General features: G+C 33.8%; 2 protein-coding genes across 2 annotated transcripts; both read left to right on the top strand.

The window, feature by feature from the left end:
- The first annotated feature begins 5,399 nt into the window (after positions 1-5,399).
- On the top strand, positions 5,400-12,218 carry LOC111808951 (E3 ubiquitin-protein ligase HOS1-like). Its single transcript, XM_023695204.1, has 10 exons — positions 5,400-5,686; positions 6,077-6,464; positions 6,715-6,849; positions 6,948-7,123; positions 7,983-8,387; positions 8,483-8,641; positions 9,353-9,847; positions 10,251-10,388; positions 10,784-11,463; positions 11,557-12,218. The coding sequence occupies exons 1-10, from the start codon at positions 5,573-5,575 to the stop codon at positions 11,729-11,731; spliced, it is 2,865 nt and encodes a 954-aa protein (XP_023550972.1). The 5' UTR covers positions 5,400-5,572; the 3' UTR covers positions 11,732-12,218.
- Positions 12,219-12,641: 423 nt separating this feature from the next.
- On the top strand, positions 12,642-16,451 carry LOC111807996 (O-fucosyltransferase 30-like). The gene is made up of 3 exons (XM_023693746.1): positions 12,642-13,289; positions 13,924-15,626; positions 16,168-16,451. Exons 1-2 carry the CDS (start codon positions 12,844-12,846, stop codon positions 14,978-14,980), a joined length of 1,503 nt encoding a protein of 500 aa, XP_023549514.1. The 5' UTR covers positions 12,642-12,843; the 3' UTR covers positions 14,981-15,626; positions 16,168-16,451.
- Positions 16,452-16,832: the final 381 nt, after the last annotated feature.

The following is a 16,832-nucleotide window of genomic DNA, read 5'->3' as shown; positions in this document are numbered from 1 at the left end:
GCTTCGTGCTCGCCTAACTTATACGAGGAACGCAGAGTCGCAGCTAAGTTCGTTCTGCGTCCACGGTTTTACGCCATGCGTATTTACGATTTTACCCCTCCAATTTTTGTATTGATAGATAAAGGTACCTCTGTAATTTATTCTATTACATGCCACGATGATCACGCCCTTTTCAGTAATTTAATCGCTTTTATTAATTTTTTCTTTTTTCTTTTTTACTTTCATCTTTTTTTTCATTGTTTGCTTGCTTTATAAGATAAATGAATAATTTACCCTCAATTTTAATAGAATTTAAAGTAAATTTTGTTAGATCAATCCGACTCTTTTGTTTGACATTTGATACCATGTTAGACGAACACGACTCACGACTCTCCACAATGGTATGATATTGTCCACTCTAAGTATAAGTTCTCATGACTTTGTTTTGGGTTTCCTCAAAATGCCTCACACGAATGGAAAGAGTATTCTTTACTTATAAACCATCAGTCGATGTGGGACTTTCATAATTCAACAACTTTAACGTAACTTTTTAAATCTTAATAAATTAAAATTACTCAGATTAATTTAATTTAAAAATTGTTTGAAAATTTATATATTATTTCAAAATCACTTCAAGTAATTAATGGAAAACCCTTAAAGTATATAATAAAAAGGAAAACATATTTGTAATTAATATAAATTGTTTTTTTTTTTTTTAACATGCCATAGAATAACATTTTTATTGAAAATATTTAAAACAATTGTTGAACCTAAGCTTTCCAATTTTGAAACTATAATGACAAATTAGGTTTGCAGTAAATTTTGTTGACTAAATTACTATTTGGAACAAAAATGTTTTAAATACATTTTAAAATTATCTACTTTTTAATTTTATATCAAAATTATATGTCGGATAAATTTATAAATTTTTAAATCAATGTCTAATAATTTTATAAATTTTTTATTTTAGTTTAATAAATCCCCAAATTAAAAAAGTATCTCGTAAATCTTTAAATTCACTAAATACAAAATGGAAATATTATATTAGTATCATCTCTCGACTTTTATAAATATTATATTTTCTGTTTAAAATATTAATTATTTTATTTTAAAAAATTAATACCATGAGTAAAAAAATTGAAATAAATATAATTGTATAAATTGACGGTGTAAAATATGATGATACTCGTATTTTTTTTAATGAAATAAATAATAGCAATAATTTCAGTATTATGTAACAAGTTAACTCAATAATTTTAAGGGTATTAAATAAATCTTATAATATCACTAATATTATCTGATAAAAAGTAATAAAATATCAAATATATATATATATTAAATAATTAATATTCACTTAACCCAAATCCAAACTTTGATTCGATAAGTCAAACTCAAACCTGAATTTTGATTCGATGAGTCAAATCCAGTGGTTGACTCATTGGCTTGGCTATAAGGTTGAATCATCACGAGCTAGCCTCAGATAGTGTCTTAGGCTCGTTGGATTTGGACCTCAATCGAGCTTGGATTTTTCTTTGTAGGGTCAAGTTGCTCGAATGGTGAAGATAAATTAGGTAAAAAAAAAATCACCAAAGGTTCGAGATTGGGTGGCTAAAGCCTATAATTAATTTTAAGAAAACATTCGTAAAAATAATTAAAAAAAAAAAAGAAAAAAAAAAAGGATAAAAGTGCAAACCAACCCAGAGGAAGAAAAATTAAAAGATGAGACTAAGTTCAAAGTCCTAACTTCGACCCACCACAAAAATCAATTAGTCATTAAAGTGTATATTAGCACGATTTTCATGATGATACTCTCTAGTCGCCTTATTAAAATATATTAAATAAATATTTTTCGGTGAGTCGATTAAAAATAAATTTAAAAATTATGAATCTTCACACCGACCACGATGATGATGATGATGATGATTATTATTATTATTATTATTTATTTATTTATTGGAGAATATATGCATTGAAGGGATTAATGGATAGGAAAATAAGAGAGTATATTTGTAAATTTAGTTAAAATCAAAGACTTTGAACAATCAAACAAATGAAGAATCTTTAAAAGCTGAATTGTTGAATTTGGGGGTATATTTGTAAATTTAAAATTACATCAGGGGTAAATAAGTCCAAACGAAACTATTCACATTGTTTTACAAAAATTATAGACACGTGTCTATGAATTGATAAGCAATAGCCATGGACTCAAAAGTCACAATTAATTTTCAAAAATGGGAAAAATCTTGAAAATAATAACTACCTTAATTTGGCATTAATATGTGCTTCACCCATAAAAACAGCTATTTATTTATATGAGGTGTATTTTTTAAAAAATGATAAATTAATAATTATGGTAATTTAAATGGCGAGGAAGATGGGGAACCAGCACACTTGGAGAGCGTCGAGGAAAAGGATGAATCGATCCCGAGAAGGAATCTATTGATTCTCTTATAATTAATTGGATCGTACATGCGGTGATTTACGTTACGGGTGAGGTTTCTAATTCAAGTTCAGAAGGAAAAGGATGAATCGATCCCGAGAAGGAATCTATTAATTCTCTTATAATTAATTGGACCGTACATGCGGTGATTTACGTTACGAGTGAGGTTTCTAATTCAAGTTCAGAATGGCCCAGTTACAAGGAAAAAAACGAAAGAATAAAAGAAACATTTGAACCCTTCATGAAATCAGTGGGTCCATGCCGTTACATCTGAATATACCTTAGATAGGTCAATCCCTCCCTTATGACACCAAAAAATATTGGGCCGAACTTCTACCCGCCCGCTTCCATAGAACAAAATCGTGGCAACGTAAACTAAGTGGTCATATTATACCTATATTTGAACAAGAATGTCCAACGGGCCTGGAAGAAAGTGACTCGCGTAGACAACTGACTCATTTTCAATAGAAACGTATAGTCAAACCAACCCAGCTGGATGGTCAATCTCAAAGATCTTACCAGTCAGCAAATCGGAGACGAATGACCACGGTCCTAACCTTACCAACACCAGAGGTTTACCAATTAATGAACCCCTGAAACCTATTTTCTTTTATGATAAAATCAACCAAGCCTAACCAGTCACGACATGTCATTGGTATTGATTGAGTTGGATTTTCATTGACTGAATCAATTTAGACTATTCTTTATAATTTTAAATGCAAGAATCAGCTTAAATTATAGAAAATGGCAATTGTGATTGACTTGGGAAGTCGCTCGAGTACGTGAGCATCCCTAATGGCCCCAATTCAAGTTCATTTTGTGGAGATAGACTATGATCGAGATAAATAAACTTACTTTTGGACTCTACACGTCATGTAAAGATGTATGATGTTATGTATTTATAGTATGGGGCATGTTAGTCATAGTCAGAATGATAATATTTAATGAATAGTCATGACAGTATGTCACGAGTTGTATTATATATATATATATATATATATATATATATATACATATATTTGTTACCATCGGGTGGATCTGTGTTTGTATAAATTTGTCTAATAAATTTTAATATTTAAGAAAATGAGTTAATTAATAATTTTTAATACGTTAAAGACAAAATAAAAAATTTTAAAATATTAAAGATACTTACTGATATTATTTTACCGATCAGATACAATTTAGTATAATATGAACTTAAAAAACGAAGTCAATTTGAGTCTAACCCATCTAACTGAATAATAAAAAACTTGAATTCAACTAAAATAATTACAATAAATATACTAAATTTTTTTAAAGATAAGGTATTTCAATTTCACATAGAGTTGGGAACGGGGTGGGACGAGGACATATCCTTGCCTCGGTCCCTGTCAATCCTAGATTTTTCCCCGCCCAAAAAAATAAATGTTAAACAAATCAATATATATTTTAAAATTTTGATTAAGAATATGAACGAGTCGAGTTTAGGAGTGAAGTGAGGGATGGGGTAGAAATACCATCCCATCCTTGATCGGACACCTAAAATAAATTTCCAATTCGACTCCAACGCTCAAATAAATCGAGGATCTTTCGACTCGATCTCTGGGGTATTTTTGTCATTTCAAATCTCATAAAAAATTGATATTAGAATATGATTGATAATTAATTAATTGTTATGTGACTTTTCCCTCACACAAAGGCAGAAAATTCTGAAACTCTAAAAATCGAGAGAGTGAAATGACCATAATACCCTCATGATGGCTATTTTATTTCGTGAATTACAAAAGGGAGCGTCATGTGCTTGGTAGGAAAAGAGGTCACAACAGCCGACAGGTGACGCGTTGATACTGATTTTTCCTTTTTTTTTTTTTTTTCTTCTTTTGTCGTTTAGTGGCCTTTACCAAAATTCACTCTATATTAAGGGTAAATTGGTAATTTGACTTTTTCCAATATGCTCGCACATTTATTTTAATGATATTTTTGTGAAAATCAATTTTGGTGTGAGTCTATTTACTTGTAATAATTTAATACGTAAACTTTAATATATAATAATATAATTTCTGTATTTTAAAATTTAGAATAGTACCCTAAAATTAATATAAATATTTAATGAAATTTATTGTACTAATAAAGGGACTAAAAATTTAATATGGACGAAGAAAATCTAAATCATTAAATAATAGAAATAATTAATTTTTTTTTATTAAAAATTTAAATTGGTGATTAAATTTTTATAAGTTACAAAATTCGAGATCTAAATAGTTACGTATTATTATGAATATATTAATTTTGATTAAAAATTGTTGGAATAATACTATTTAATTAAAAAATTTAAAAACTTATCATTCTTAAACCTTTAAAAGTTTTTTTTAATTTATTATTTGGGTTAAAATGTTTTACCCATGCTATTTTATTTTCAATAAATTTTTATTTTTTTAATTAATATGAATTCTTACGTTTAATATGAAATTTTTTTGTAAATAAATGATGAGAAAACAAACATAATTTTTATAAAGTCGAAAAATAAAAAATTAAGATTTTTTTTCACATAACAATATAATCAGTTAAATTACATGGTTGATTTTTTTATTGGATAATTATTCAATAAATTAATTTTTATAAGTACTTTTAAAAAAATAATAATTTAAAATGTTTTTAGTATAAATTATTGAATGATTTAAAAAAAAAATTAATAACAGAAAAAAGCATTTTATAAAATTGGATTTATTCAGAGAAAAGAAAAGACTTTAAAATAATTGACGGAAAATATTCCAAATATTTTATTTGGAAACACATTTGTAATGAAATAAACTCCACAATTAAAAAAAAGAAATGTGAGATAATTTATTATTATTATTATTGAGAATGTTTTTTTTTAATTAATATCATTGGGCCAAGTGCGAGCCCAAAACCTGAATTAGTTTGAACCCGGCCCATTTATATTTTGTNAAAAAAAAAAAAAAAAAAAAAAAAAAAAAAAAAAAAAATCATTTATTTTCTCCTCTCCCCCGTAGGAGAAGCTTTTCAATTTTTCTGTATGCGGAACTTGGAAGCTTCAAAACCTTCAAACATCTATAATGGCGTTCCTCCATTGACAAGCCCTAGCTTCAACTTCTTCACTATCATTCTTTGTCCTCAACGCTCGGGGATATTGTTTGCTTCTTCTCCCTCTCAATGGACAGGCAAATCGACGGTCACGCCGTTCCTTCGACATATACTAATGGCAGGGCTGCTTCAGCCTCCACTTCTTCGTCTCTGCGACCTGATTACAGTAGTCGAGCAGTACAGGTACTCGTTTCTTTCTACTAGTTGATGCGTTTATGTTGTAATGCTTGATAGGGAAACCCTAGCTATTTTGGTTAGCATGTGGAGAGTTCATGTTTTTTTGTGCTTTGATTTTTCTTTCCGGAAGTATTTCCCTTCTCGAGTTGCTGCTGTAGAGTGTAGAGCAACTTTTGCTTAAAGTTTTACTAGTTATGTGCTTTAATGGTTGTTGTGGTTGTTATATTATTCAAAATTATTGACTGCCTGTCGAACGTTTGTGTTTGTGGATTTGACTGGTTGATGGCATTGTATTCATTAAAATGATGCTTATCCTGTTAGACGTTGATTTTTAATTAGTCTGTTCATTAGGTGGTAGACTGTTTTTAACTGTTTTGATTATATTTTTAAATCTAGGAAGCGCTGAAACATTTGGCATCTATTGATCTGATCGAGTTATGCAATGAAGCAAAAGTTGAGCATTGTCGAGCTACACGAGACTTGAGAAGCTGTGGACGGGATGTTCAGTTTGTGTTGAATTCATGTGGGCATGCCTCTCTGTGTGAAGAATGTTGCCAACGGTGTGATATTTGTCCAATATGCCGAGTCCCAGTTCCAAAAACCAGTGCTAGAATACGTCTTCGTCTCTTTTATGAGTGTGTTGAAGCTGGTCTCATTCCCAAGAATTCCAAGGAGAATCCTCCTGAGGAAGATGGGGAGAATAGAATAACTACAGATGTTCAACGCTTGTACTCCTTATTTGATATTGCGCTGGAAAACAACTTAGTTTCTTTAATCTGTCACTGTATCCTTATCAGTCTGACTATTGTGCTAGCATTCCACGTATATGTCATCCAGTTCTTATATTGTCCTCTTTTCACCTTACCGTGAAACACTTGTTGTTTCTCTCTCTTTATTTTCTTTTGCATGGGAGGCCTTAAACAATCTAACAAAGTTGCAATCCGTTTTGAAGAAATACGCTTATCATCTTACTTTGTTAACTTGTGTTTAATCTAATGTTTAAAGTTCATGATTCCTTTACAATAAGTTCTCAGATGTTACAGATGTTTGTATGGATGAGAGTGCTGTATCAAGTGATCCTGTAATTGCATTCTTATTGGATGAAGTGGTTGTGAAGGATTGGTGTAAGCGGGCCTCCAGGAACATTATTACAGAACTTCAAGAAATATGTAAGCTAAATCTTGAAGATTTTGATTCCTTGTACCTTAATATGGCCTGCATACTGAATACTTATAAGCTTGTATGTATACTTTCCATTTCATTTTAGATAACTCTGGTGTAGAGGGAATGAGGTCTAGGATGAGCCTACTACTTAAGTTTTCGGTGCTGCTTGCTGGCATATCCAATGTGCTAGAAGTTTTAGACTCATCATTTAGAAGCTCTCATTCAGCACAACTTGAGGACCTGCACAATCTTCATGAGGGCATATTGAAGATCAAGCAGGTTCAATATCTTTGGTAGCAAATACGGTTATCAATCTCAGTAGTTTTCTGCTTTACATTAGGACATAGTTCTTGGCTGTCCTTAAATGAAATATGTGCTGGCCTTCGATTAACTTAAATGTCATTTTAATAGTTCATGTCACTGAATCCTGATATCTGGCTTTGTTAATTAGTAGATCTGCTTTCTGATCAGTTGGAGAATACTAAATGGAAACAAGCTAACTCAGTAGATATGCTAAGATGTTCTCCAACTTGAGAAAAACAAAGATAGCCTTTCCCAAAATTTGTTTCTCTTTTCTTCCTTTGATGAAAAGATATTATCACAACTCTGTATTCAATATTTCCTTTCACACGACTGAAAAATATTAAAATTGACATTCCTTAGTGAAGAAGGAAAAAAAAACATTATTACTGGTTAGCATCTGGCAATGATAAGTCATCCAGGAGGTTGCATGTGTGATCATTTTATCACTCTTCATTTATGTCGACTACGTAGATGGTTTCTATCAAATTTATTATCGTTGGATAAGTAAACATAGGAATTTATAATCTGTAGAGACTAGACTCTCATCCATTGGCATTGAATGCTATTTTTTATTTTCTTTTGCCATAAATTTTCTAGGTTTAGAAAACAGATTATGAAGGTAAAATTAGATTATTTTCTCTTAGCTTTCTGTTTTTTCCCCACTTTTAAATAGTAAATGTTTGCAATTCAGTTACTGGTAGATCTATATGTCCCATGGAGGGTTAGCAAGAAGCTGGGAGATTAGAATTTTAGACCATCCTACTGTAACTACTGTCCCTTTTCTCACGATAGTCTTCATGTTAAAATACTTTTTGGTTACAATTTCTTTTACCAGCACATGGAGATTATGATGTGGTGCATAAGGCATCAGTTTTTGGAGAATATCAGGTCCCGCCATTCTAGCTTCACATCATGGCTTACTGCTGTTCGTGAAAGGAAATCTGCTGCCATCCGGCAATCATGGCCTGATGCTTTAGATGACTCTGCTGATTCCATTGGACTGGATGGATCTCTCTTTATCGAGGATGCACTGGGGAATCTTGATATAGAGCAGTGGTTCTCCCTAGATGTAGTGGATGGTTTAGAAATTGCATCTCTGGAAAATGATGGGGCCCCAGTAATCTTTAGATCTAAGATTGGGGGGAGTTCAGGATGCTACCCATTTGAAAATCTTCGAGTTGCTGTTGACGTCCTCTTTCTTCGTGGAAGTTCTGATGTATTGGTTGCAAAGGAAGCAATTGTATCCTTCTTTAGTGATACATCTGTTTCATTGCCCATATAAATTATATAATTGGCTAGATATATTCCTCTTTTTTTTCTCCTTAATCATGGTAGCTTTTGTATTACTTGTTTGACCGCCACTGGACAATGCCTGACGAGAAATGGAGACATATTATTGAGGATTTTGCAGCCTCTTTTAGTATAACACGGCATTCTATATTAGAATCCTTCGTCTTTTATCTTCTAGATGATCATACAGATGAAGCTCTGCAGGTAAATTCTGTGCAATCTTTCTCCTGCTTGTCCTCATCTTATAGTTTCAGTTTTGCATTACTTATTCAAATACCTAAGATTTATGGTTATTTGCTGTGTAACTTTTTAATCATGGGATCTATGTTTGATAGGAGAGATAGACGATTGATTTAGAATATGTCTTACTGTGGTTCTAGTTCAAGACCAATGAATTAGTACTGACCCTAAAATTTCAAGTTATTCTTTGAAAAAAGTAAAATCATGCAAACGATGACGGAATTTGAGAGAATGGATTCAAACCATTGGCGATGTGCCAAGGATTTTGTATCTTTTGAGTTATTTGGTTACTAAATGAATGATAGGGTTGGGTGTTGTATTGTCATAATAGTGGTTGTGCAAATGGTTGAATTGATGAATTCACTTCGATGTCTTCGACAGAACCCCATGGTAAGGCGAGTCATTAGTTTAACAAACTGTCCTACGTGTGGGGATCTAGTTAACCCAACATGTATACTCTAATACTGAAGTGAAGGATGAAACAGTATCACCCTCGTTGATGTACACTAGAGCAAGACAAGTCCTTTAAATTTCTGCCAATAGTTTAATCTAGTTACTCGAGAGTTTTTCTAGTTTCAAATTTACAGACTGCCTATTTCTTGCCGTTTCTGTAATGTATGACTGTCTTCTTCACATGCTAACTTCTAACTTTTCCCTGAATATGATATCATATAGGAAGCCTGCCGTCTTCTTCCTCACATTTCAGGCCCAGCAACACATCCTAAGATTGCTCAAGTTTTGTTAGAACGGAAAAATCCTGATACAGCTCTTATGGTTTTGAGGTGGTCAGGACATGACAGTATGTCAGTCCCAGTTTCACTTGTGGAAGCTGTAACTGGTGTCCGGGTGAGACTGGAATGTGCACTCCTGACCGAAGCATTTATGTACCAGAAAATGGTCTGCAATAGGGTAAGAGATAGGAAAAAGTATGAAGAACATGAAGATGCATTTGGTAATGCTCAAAGCAAATTTAAAAGCTGGGAGGGTTGGATGAAAATATTGGTGACTGAAATTTGTTTTCTTTGTATCCGTCGAAACTTTGTGGATAGAATGATTGAGTTACCATGGAGTTCTAATGAGGAAAAGCATCTCCACAAGTGCTTGCTGGAGTGGTCCACTGCACATCCATCATCCACTATTGGAAGTCTCCTATTCGTATACTATCTTCAGGTAATCTCTACATTTGCCCGTTATGACTTTTTAAGAAACCATCCCATTGGAATTAATCACTTAAGGAATACAAGGAACCAGATAAGCTATCAAGAAGAATAACAAAAGCAAACCGAACTATTGCTTCTTTTTAAGTTCTTTCCCTACATTGTACGTTCAGCAGTTCCTTTCCAACTAATGGACTGAAGAGATTGCTTTGTTTGCTCCAAAGAAGGTTGTCTCTTCTTAATGGTTTAGCTTACAGACATGTTTTATTTGTTAACTTTTTGTTGTAGTTAAGTCACTGTCATTTCTAGGCATCTTTTCGTCTGCGATATAAAGCATGCTTACTAAATTATCATCTTGAGATCTATTTTGCACACGGAGATGGCATATCATGAGGACTTTCTGTATATTCTTTCAGAGGTTTCGATATCTTGAGGCCTACCAAGTAAACCTCTTGCTTCAGAAAGCAGAACAAGGCTATCTTTCTGAAAATTCTGTTCATGAAGATGTTTTATCCAGGATGAAATCGACTAGTCACTGGCGAGCAGGATTGGTTGTAAGTTTCCCGAACCATGTTTATTTTATTGGGTGGTTGTTTGCCATGGGGTGAAGGCATGTTCTTTAGAAAACACTTTTCAGTGTAATCTAAACACCAGAAGTTTCCGGTTGAATGGGTTCTGAATTGTTGTTGGCTTGTTGTGGTTTAACATATTCAACCACAAAGGTTGAAGTATTTTATTGAAATCATTTGGCACCAACTCTAAATGTGAGGTTTAACCTCACGATCTAAACAATACTATATTTAATTGCAAAATCAATACAGCCATTTTTTTGGTCCTTCATAAATGCTTTTATAGTACTTTCTGGGTTCGCAACTCATGCTTGGTCTTGTTATTTCATTATTATTATTTTTAAGTTTTTGATATTTAATTTTATGCCTCAAATGAACAGGATAAATTCATGGAGTTGCTACCAGAAGTCCAACAGCTGGAAATAAAATCTGGGAAGTTGCCCACGGTCGATGTTAGTTCCAAAGTGGAATCGTCACCAGAGGCTGATCCATCTGGGGTCCAGGAGCAGCACTTAAGTAGTATATTGATCCCCTCAACTAATACGTCTACTGTATCACAGAGAAACGACAGTCAATTTATCCTCAAACCCCCAGTTTTCGAAACTCCAGGAAGACTAGGTGGGACATCGAATCATTCCAAAGTTGCGAAGTTTGGCTCGCCATCGGTTCACAAAAGGCTGTTTAGTAGTAAGGAAAGAGTACCAAAGATAGGAAATAGCCTACACAAGAGTGTAGATTTTCAGGACATGTTTAGTTCCGGATTCCATCAAGCAAGTGCTATGAATATTTCCCCCTCAGAAGAAGCCACGAGAAGTTCAAGGCTCCTTCCAAATAGTCATGAGAAACTCTCACTGGATAAAGAGCAAAATGGAATTACTAACCAAGTTCGGAACACCTCTCAATATTCCCGTAGGATAACTGCTAACCCGACATATAATACACCCGACCACAAGTTCGGTTTATTAGATGTTCCTTCAAGGAGAGTGCAGGAAAATGGATCTACTAAAGATAATGGAACTTGGAACATCTCTTCTTTAGATGATCCAATGGACATTTCGAGGTAAGAAACACCTATTTCATCCTCCCATTGCATTTCTTTTTTCAGTTTTCTTGTTATTATTTATGTTTATACTGTCTGTTCCAAAAAATTCAGTCATGGAGGAGGACAAGATTCTGCAGCTGATATTCGATATTCGAATGGTGCTCCAAGATGGAGATCTGATGAAGCGAGCGACGAGGAGGAAGCAAGTCCTAATAGAGTTCCAAGCAGGGTAGGTCACAGAGCTACCCTAAGCGGTAGTAGAAGGACAAGGCTAACCAAGAGATAATGACCATCATGTTCATCGAACAACTCAGAGATAATGCATTTTATGCGATGTGGCTAGCTTGGAATCGGTTCAAAGACCATGAGAGTTGCAAAACCTTACCACCTTCAAATACTCTTGGCTAGGGTAGGAGGACGCAGTGGCTTGAATTTGCTGCTTCCATGAGAGATCGAATCATTTACAGCCAAAAGCTTCACGTTGCGAAGCTCGGAAAGGAACGAGGAACTCATTCGAGGTTTGCTGTTTGCTTCCCTTCACTCTCTATTTTCCATGTGAATTTTTGTATTTCAAATGTCAATATCAATAGCTTGATAATTTGATGAAATGAGTGTGTGTTTGATCAGGCCAGCAACGGGTGAGATTGGTTGAAAATATTTCTTGTAATGCCTCTTTTTTCCATTGCGAATATTGATAGAGAACTAATTTATGTGAGGTAAGAGGTAGGACTCCCTCAATTTTGACATCTATATTTAAGTGCAAATTTTGAAAATAATTTTTTTTTTTTTTTTATGTATTTATTAGATCTAAATTTTAATTTTAAAATTTTTTAATATAGCATTTTCTCTTAAAAAGTTTAATACATAAAATATTTCATGGTATAAATTATATGATATTGCAAACTAATAATTATACAAAATAGGTTTATAAATGAATTGATCATAGTTTATATTCAACTTGTGCAATTTTTTACATTACTTAAAACTTTATTATCTAAATTTGTAATTTTAATTTTTAGAATACTAAATAATTTAATGTCTAGGAAAAAATGATTTTAAAAAATTAGAAAAATGATTTAATTAACATTTTCCCTCTTCCGAGGTGCTTATAATTATAGAAAGGTAATTTATAGAATTTTAAAAAAAAAAATTAATTTCAAACTCATAAATTGGATCGATAATTCTTTTTTTTTTTTTTTTTGTAAGTTTTAGCCCAAAAATTGGTCCCAGCTAATAATCCAGGCCCACTATGGATCCATTGTGAGCCCAACTAATATCCAAAGGCCCATTCCTTAAGGCCCACTAATGGAGAAAGGCGACACTGCAATCTCCTTTGTTTCTCCCCGTCTTCAATATCTCACCTCAGTTGCAGAGAAGCTCTGAACAGAGAGAAAAGCCATGAATATTTTCGGTTCGAGCAGATCTCCGATCAATGGATGGAACTCGAAGAAATCCAATTTTCTGCACCGACGTTTTTCTTTGCCTGTTCTCGCTCTACTCTTCTTCTGTTCCTTCTTTCTCCTCTACCTGTTCTCCTCCTACTCTTCCTTCATGCCCTCGACTGCATTCTCAACTTCAAATTCGCGCCAATGCAGTTCCCGGATCTTAGATTTGGGGGAGAGATTTCTGTTTTACGCGCCTCACAGCGGATTTAGCAACCAGCTTTCTGAGTTCAAGAATGCAATTCTCATGGCCGGGATTCTCAACCGGACTCTTGTTGTTCCTCCGATTCTGGATCACCATGCCGTAGCTCTCGGGAGTTGTCCGAAATTCAGAGTTACGGATCCTGGTGAGATTCGGTTTTCGGTTTGGGAGCATATGCTTGAACTTCTTCGGAATGGAAGGTAATCATTTTCCCCTTGGTTTGTAGTTTTTTTTCTTTCAGATGTCTTGATTTTTCTCTGGATTCATGAGTGTTCCGTTTGTTGGGTTGCTAGATTGATATGGAAGTTTGTTCTAAATCAAATACTTGTACCGTTTTGATGAACTGGTAGCAATCCTAGCTATATAGCTTTAGTTTACTTTTCCATTCTTTTCTTTTGTGACTCTGATTTCACAAGAAGATGAAAGAAGATAAGGCTAAATTACATATATATAAAATAAAATAAATAAAAAAAACCTTAAACTTTTTTATTTGTTATAAAAATGCCCGGTTCTTTCAAAAGTTGCAATATTATCATTGACATTTCATAAACGTTGAAACTACCTTGGTAGAAATTTGCTAGAATGTTAAATGAAAATTGAGACTCTGGTAGGAGTTTGAGGATTTCTTGGATCCCAAATTGGGACCACAACACAACACCGTTCCAAATCCCAATTTTTATGCAACGTTCAAACGAGTTTCTACTCCAAGAACAGGTTTGAAACTTCTATGAATGGTCAAGAGTAATATTGCAATTTTTGAAAGAATAGGACAAAGTTCGGGAGTTCTTTAGTAATATTTTATGACATAATCTATGTATTTCAATTCTGTGGCAGGTATGTTTCAATGGCGGATATTGTAGATATTTCATCTTTAGCTTCTTACTCTTCTATTAAGGCAATAGATTTTAGGACCTTTGCATACTTATGGTGTGGAGTGGATCTGGAAAGTGTTTGTTCCAATGAATACAACCTAAAGCAATGTGGTCGTCTACTAGCAGGGCTTGATGGAAATGTAGACAAATGTTTACATGCTGTAGATGAAGATTGCAGAACTACAGTTTGGACTTACAAAAATGGTGAAGTTGATGTAGCATTAGACGTTTTTCAGCCTAACGAACAGCTTAAGAAGAAAAAGAATGTGTCGTATGTCAGACGCCGTCGAGATGTATATAGAGCCCTTGGACCTGATTCCAAAGCCGAACTCGCTGCTGTTTTGTCGTTTGGAAGTCTTTTTACTGCTCCATACAAAGGTTCAGAACTGTATATTGATATCCATGAAGTTAGTGGAGATCAAAGAATTAGTTCTTTGATAAAAAGCATTGAGTATCTACCATTTGTCCCAGAAATCTTGAGCGCAGGGAAAGAGTATATTGACAAGATCATAAAAGCTCCATTTCTTTGTGCTCAACTGAGATTGTTAGATGGGCAGTTCAAAAATCACTGGAACGCTACTTTTTTGGCCCTCGAACAGAAACTAGACTCTATATTGCAGGATGGTAATGAACCCGTTCATGTCTTTGTGATGACCGATCTTCCTGAATCGAATTGGACTGGAAGCTACTTAAGGCATCTGGCTAGGGATTCAAATCACTTCAAACTCTTTTTACTCAAAGAACACGATGAATTGGTTCAACGAGCATCGAAAAAAGTGATGGCTGTAGGACATGGCTTGAGATCGACATCCAGTGCATTTGGTCCTAGCAGAATTCATGATATGAAGAACAAATGTACTTCTGAGAGATTACCCGATATTCTCTTATACATAGAGGAAACTGTTTGCAGTTGTGCTTCACTTGGTTTTGTTGGCACTGCTGGCTCCACAATTGCAGAAAGCATAGAGCTGATGAGAAAATATGGATTATGTTCAGATCAAAATTCAACCCCATCTTGACATTTGACTTCGAACTTTAAATTCTTTAGGATGTCCACTGAAGTTGTTCTGTGTCGACTTAGTATCTCTGGATCATTTGACGTAGTCAATGCTGATGTACTTGGATTGAACGTATGCAAACCATTTGATTCTGCTCGGTTTGTCATCCATTGAAGACTACTCGAATCATGCTTCGAATTTACCAGCATCTGGTTATGGTGGATTTCACCAACATTTGAATTCTTTAGGACGTCCACTGATGTTGTTCTGTGTCGACTTAGTATCTCTGGATCATTTGACGTAGTCAATGCTGATGTACTTGGATTGAACGTATGCAAACCATTTGATTCTGCTCGGTTTGTCATCCATTGAAGACTACTCGAATCATGCTTCGAATTTACCAGCATCTGGTTATGGTGGATTTCACCAACATTTGAATTCTTTAGGACGTCCACTGATGTTGTTCTGTGTTGACTTAGTATCTCTGGATCATTCGACGTAGTCAATGCTGATGTACTTGGATTGAACGTATGCAAACCATTTGATTCTGCTCGGCTTGTCATGCATTGAAGGCTACTCGAATCAGGCTTCAAATTTACCAGCATCTGGGTATGGTGGATTGTACCAACATTGATCATCACATCAGTTTTCAAGGTTGCATTTGGATGTAAGTATACATACACTATCATATTCACCATGTAGAGGAAATCATATTGTACTGTCTGTTTTGTACAAACTGGATAGTTTAGGAGAGTCATATAGTTCCTTTAGGAAACACCCCTGTTGTTTTCTTAGAAAGATTGGATCTCTGTACCGCCTTTTATCGGACTTTCGTCCCTTTGCCTCCTTCCTGACTTTTCAGAGGGACCCTTTACGACTGTAAAGAAGAAAGGTTGTTCCCCTTTGTCAACTTAGCTACTTAATATTCAATACTAAAGTCAAGACGAACGTTATTCTGAGCTATAAGGAGGTAAGCAAATGAAGGGAGGCATTACGGGCCAACTACAGTAGACTCGACAAATTGCTTATAGAATGTCGACTACCATGGTGGACATTCTTCTCCTCAGCCCTCCATGTGGGCTGTACCATTGTGTATTTAGAACTGTTTTATTTCTATTTAAAGTTGTTTTCACTTGGGGCTTAACTCCAGAAATGTTGGGCTTCAACTTCATATGAACTAACTTACAGTCCCTTTTTCCTTCTTCCAGATATTGGTCATCTTCCTTGATTGAGATGCATGGAGCTGGCAGCTAAGGGTATAGACAAGGAAAAATGGTCGGTTTGATCTGAACCGAGCGGGTTCGGTTTGTTCGTGTCCCTTGGCAGCTTGAGCCTAGCATAATGTCATTTTCTCCTTCCCTATTGTCTGCACAAGCTTTGTGCTCAGATCTGGTAAGGATATACAAAATCAATGTTTATTTTGTGGAGCTAAACTTTTGAAAACTTTGATAATTAATATCTAAGTATATAAATACCTCAGAATTATAGGATTTATTTTAAAATAAATACATTAATTTTTTAAAATGCTAATATGTAGTTTATATGAACAAATCTAAACATAAAAAAAAAAAATCAATTTTGGGAAAGCAAGTTAAAAGAAAAAAAAAAATCAAATATAATTTTGGTCCATATAAGTATATGTATTTTCAACTATTCAAATTTTGTTTATTTTTTGTGAAATCTCTATTATAGCCTTCTTTTTTTTTTTGTACTTTTAATAAATTTTAAGTTTAGTCAAAATTGGTTAAATAATAATAATTTTCATGTTGAAAAGTACACCGTATAAATATATTTTAAATATGTATTTTCAACATTTCAAATTTTGTTTATTTTTATGTGAAATCTCTATTATAGTTTTTTTTTTTTTTTTTTT

Source organism: Cucurbita pepo, chromosome LG13 (genome assembly GCF_002806865.2).
Source record: "Cucurbita pepo subsp. pepo cultivar mu-cu-16 chromosome LG13, ASM280686v2, whole genome shotgun sequence".
In the NCBI taxonomy this organism is placed as follows: domain Eukaryota; kingdom Viridiplantae; phylum Streptophyta; class Magnoliopsida; order Cucurbitales; family Cucurbitaceae; genus Cucurbita; species Cucurbita pepo.
The sequence above is the reverse complement of the archived record's forward strand: the minus strand, read 5'-3'. Positions and strand labels throughout refer to the sequence as shown.